General features: G+C 35.6%; 1 protein-coding gene across 1 annotated transcript in view; it reads left to right on the top strand.

The window, feature by feature from the left end:
• The first annotated feature begins 619 nt into the window (after positions 1-619).
• Positions 620-3,911, top strand: part of HECW2 (HECT, C2 and WW domain containing E3 ubiquitin protein ligase 2) — a 116,824-nt gene continuing 113,532 nt past the window's right edge. Inside the window, exon 1 of the mRNA XM_015813025.1 lies at positions 620-911. Within this exon, the coding sequence (XP_015668511.1) occupies positions 620-911 (292 nt within the window). The remainder of the gene's footprint in view (positions 912-3,911) is intronic.

A 3,911-nucleotide genomic window follows, 5' to 3' on the forward strand; every position in this document is an offset into this window, starting at 1 on the left:
TTTAATCCTTAAAAATATACTTACACACATTCTCCAGCATTATGCATTATGCAAATATCTCTGTTAGAATGAACACACATTGTAGTAGTGGCAGGCCAAAGGTGAATCAAATTTAAAATCAGGAAAAATTCTACCAAATTATTTTACCATAGAAAACAGAAAGATATTCTCTGGCATTAAACATAAAATAATAATGAATTAAATACCTAACAATTACCTGCCTTTAATATCATCTTAAGATAACTTGTTTTATCTCATAGCATGGCCAGTCCTGACTGTTAGTAACATTAATTCAAACCAATACACTTGCTGCTGTCCATAACAATAGAATCTCATCTCATTATGAGATGATTAATTCGTTAAAGAAACAAAAGTTTCCAATGAGAGTTTTATAAATTAGCTAAATCTGTATTGTGAATTTATTTCTTTATAAAAGGGAGGTTTTAGGTATTTTACGATGAAAATAGGTTTTCAGGTTTTTTTATTCTTCTTTCTTTATTCTTAGCATTCTTAACCAAATTTCAAAATTTAGTCTGATGTGAGAATTTGTTCCTGATGTTTGCATTTTGTTCTTTACAGATTTGCAAGTGAAACAGTTTCTCTATAAACAAAGATCAGGATGACCAGTTCTGCCAGAGAACATGTGCTTTTTGCGCGACGGCGTAATCCACAATTGCGTTATACCTTGAGTCCAGAGAACCTCCAAAGCCTTGCATCTCAGGGCACTGTGGCTGAGAACGTGAACTTACAGCGTGCCAACAGCGACACTGATCTGGTGACTTCCGAGAGCCGCTCTAGTTTGACTGCAAGCATGTATGAATACACTCTGGGACAATCTCAGAACCTCATCATTTTCTGGGACATTAAAGAAGAAGTGGATCCCACAGACTGGATTGGGCTATACCATATTGGTAAGTAATGGGGTTTTCTAGTTCCCATGTAGCTAATATTTACTTTCCTTATAAATATAAAAATTCAGCATATGTGAATTACAAGTTGGTCCAGTAAAATTAGTTCAATACTCAGGAAACAAATGTTAACACTAAAGGATTCAAAGGAACAATTTATACCAAAAGTCCCCAATCTTTGGGCCCCAGGGACCGGTTCCGTGGAGAAAGGTTTTTCTGTGGACCGGAGGGTGTGTGGTTTTGTGTGCTACCTGCATCTCGTGGATGGGGCTTTGCTTGTTTGTGCGGACCAGTTGCTGGCATGCTGCGGCCCGGTACCAGTCCACGGACCGGGGATTGGGGACCCCTGATGTATACAATATAAAAGAGATTTGGATAGAATTGCATGCATACATAAATTTTATGCATACATAAAATACATAAATTACTACATCTGTAGTAATTTAAAACAGGTGTTAACCTGGAACTATCAGTTAAATAAGGGCAAGATAGAATAACCAGAACCCACCCTAGTTCATTAACTGTCTTCCAAAGGCCATCCTGTTAGCCCAAAATGGAAAGGAGAAAGGGAGCTGAATCCAGAGTCAAGTGCAAAGTCCTTGAAGGCCCAACTGGAACTTAGGGATCCAACCAAATCCCTGTTCGGAACGTTATTAAGAATTAGAGGGAGAAATAAAGGCAGATTTAATACTGGGAAGTTTCTGACCGGACAACTTTAAACATATGTACCAATAGTTAGTTTAAACTGGATTCTTGCTTAAATAGGAAGCTGATACTGAGACATGAGAATCGTGTGGAACTATGTGAACAACCCAAATGGCAATCTTCTGGACTGAGATCTGAGGATGCAGAACAGAACTGGGAACGCCTGTGAGGAGACAACTATAATATTCTAGATGAGAGATAATCAGAGATCATATGCAGCAATCTCCCTTGTCAGAAACTCCCAGATGCTATTCATCAAGTGAAACTTAGCATCTTAGCTGTAAAATCAGTAAATGGGCAGGAAGTCAGCTGATCTACACTGAGGGAGTTAAGATTTTCTTGACCTGTTCTCCTCAGTAATTTTCATTAGCAATGAATGAGTTTGTTTTGCCTCTTTTCATACTGTATAAAACAAGATGTCCCGTTTTAACTACCTTGCACAATCTTTAATTTGATAGCATTTGGGGAAAGAGTACTGAATTAATTTCAAAATCACAGGAATGCTGTTTTAATAATGGTTTTTCATACTAGTGTGTTACATATGAAAGTTGGACCATGTGCTTATATCCTTTTTTGTCATTTATTTCTGTGATACTGTACATACACTTTTTCTTCTGGTGCATACTGAAATGAAGGTATATTTCCGAATTCAAAGATCAGTGGAAATTCTGCTATTAACCTAAGAATAGCTAGCATTGGCTAAGCAAACACAAATTCTCTGCAAAAGGTCTGTTCATCAAATAATTTACTTATTTGATGATATATATTTTTCTTCCATTCAATTGTGTCCGTTTTTTAGAGACTGCCTGGACAAGTCCCTTCAGTTTTCTTGGCAAGGTTTTCCAGCAGTGGTTGGCCAATTGCTTCCTTCCTAGGACTGATAGAAAATCATTGGTCTAAAGTCTCCTAGCTGACTTTGTCCTTAGACGAGATTAGAATTCACCTTTTCCCAGTTTCTAGCTTGAAGCTTTAACCACTATACCAAGCTGGCTCTCCATTTGTTGATACAGTAGCACAAAGAAATAGGATGATAATTTTTCTATATGAACTATTTTTTGCCATATTTAATTGTATAACTTTGCATCATTGTGATGTTTTTCCTAGAGATTGTCTATTTGCTCCCTTTTTTCAAGCTTGCTTAAAATTGGATGTATTATTCTCAGGGAATAAATCCCACAGCTGAGTGATCCTTTGATATAACTGCTAATGTATTTTAGGTTATTTCTAGCTTAATGTAATAGGTAAGGCATGTGAGTTGAAATATCTCTAGTTTGAAATGAACTGATATAAAGTCATCATAGCCAACAATTTTATTAAGGTGGTGTAAAAATACAATATGACACCACGTTGCACAGCGCCTGGATATTCTTTGAAGGATTTGACCTGCTATCAAATTAAGTCATTCCTTTCTTTTCTTTCTCCAAGTGGCATAGATTACATGCACTTTAGATTTTATGCAGTTTGTCTTACGCATAAGAAGGATCTTTGGTCTGCTGCCAGTTACACTTCAGTTACACTTTTTTCCCTTCAAATACTGGATAGCTGTTTGAAGGAGAAGCATTTAGAGGAAAGAAAGTACTAACTTTGTAGAAGATTAAAATAAAGTCTAAACCTCCCCCGCCCCATTTTTTTTTCTGTCTTCCTGACTGGATAGGCATTGCTATTAAACATATTTTTATCATTTCGTGAAAGAGATTTGTTTGAAGTGACTGGAATTGTTTAAAATAAGTTGTTTCTCTGCAGGAAAGTGAATTTAAAGTTTCCAGTTAATTGTATGAACATTGGTATGTGTCCCTGGTTAAGTACAGTAAATTTGATTCATTCTAACAGATTTTTTAAAATGTTTATTGCTGTGTTATATTATTAATATAACTTGACTTATTTTTCACTAGTATATCCAATCACTATGGAAATAATTGAATGATTTATTGATTGGTTATGTGCCATTCACTAAGTGTCAGTACTTAGCAATCATATAGATAGATTTTCCCTCAGCACTAGAACCTTCTGCAGAGAGTTAGGTGTCCAAAGTAGGATAATTTGAGCTTGGTCACAATTATTTTATAAGGTATGCAAATTAAAATTTATTTTATTTTTATTTTATTTTATTAATTGTATTTATATCCCGCCCTTCTCCTTTCGGACTCAGGGCGGCTGACAAATGATAAAAAGCTAACATATTACACCTAGTTAAAATTTGATTAAAATGAAATATTTGAGAATGTCAAATTTAAAAGTAATTAAAACCCCTATAAAATCCCCTAGGCCAGTCCCGCTTGCTGGAACAACCACGTCTTG

Source organism: Protobothrops mucrosquamatus, unplaced genomic scaffold, assembly GCF_001527695.2.
Source record: "Protobothrops mucrosquamatus isolate PMUCROS unplaced genomic scaffold, P.Mucros_1.0 scaffold129, whole genome shotgun sequence".
Lineage (NCBI taxonomy): Eukaryota > Metazoa > Chordata > Lepidosauria > Squamata > Viperidae > Protobothrops > Protobothrops mucrosquamatus.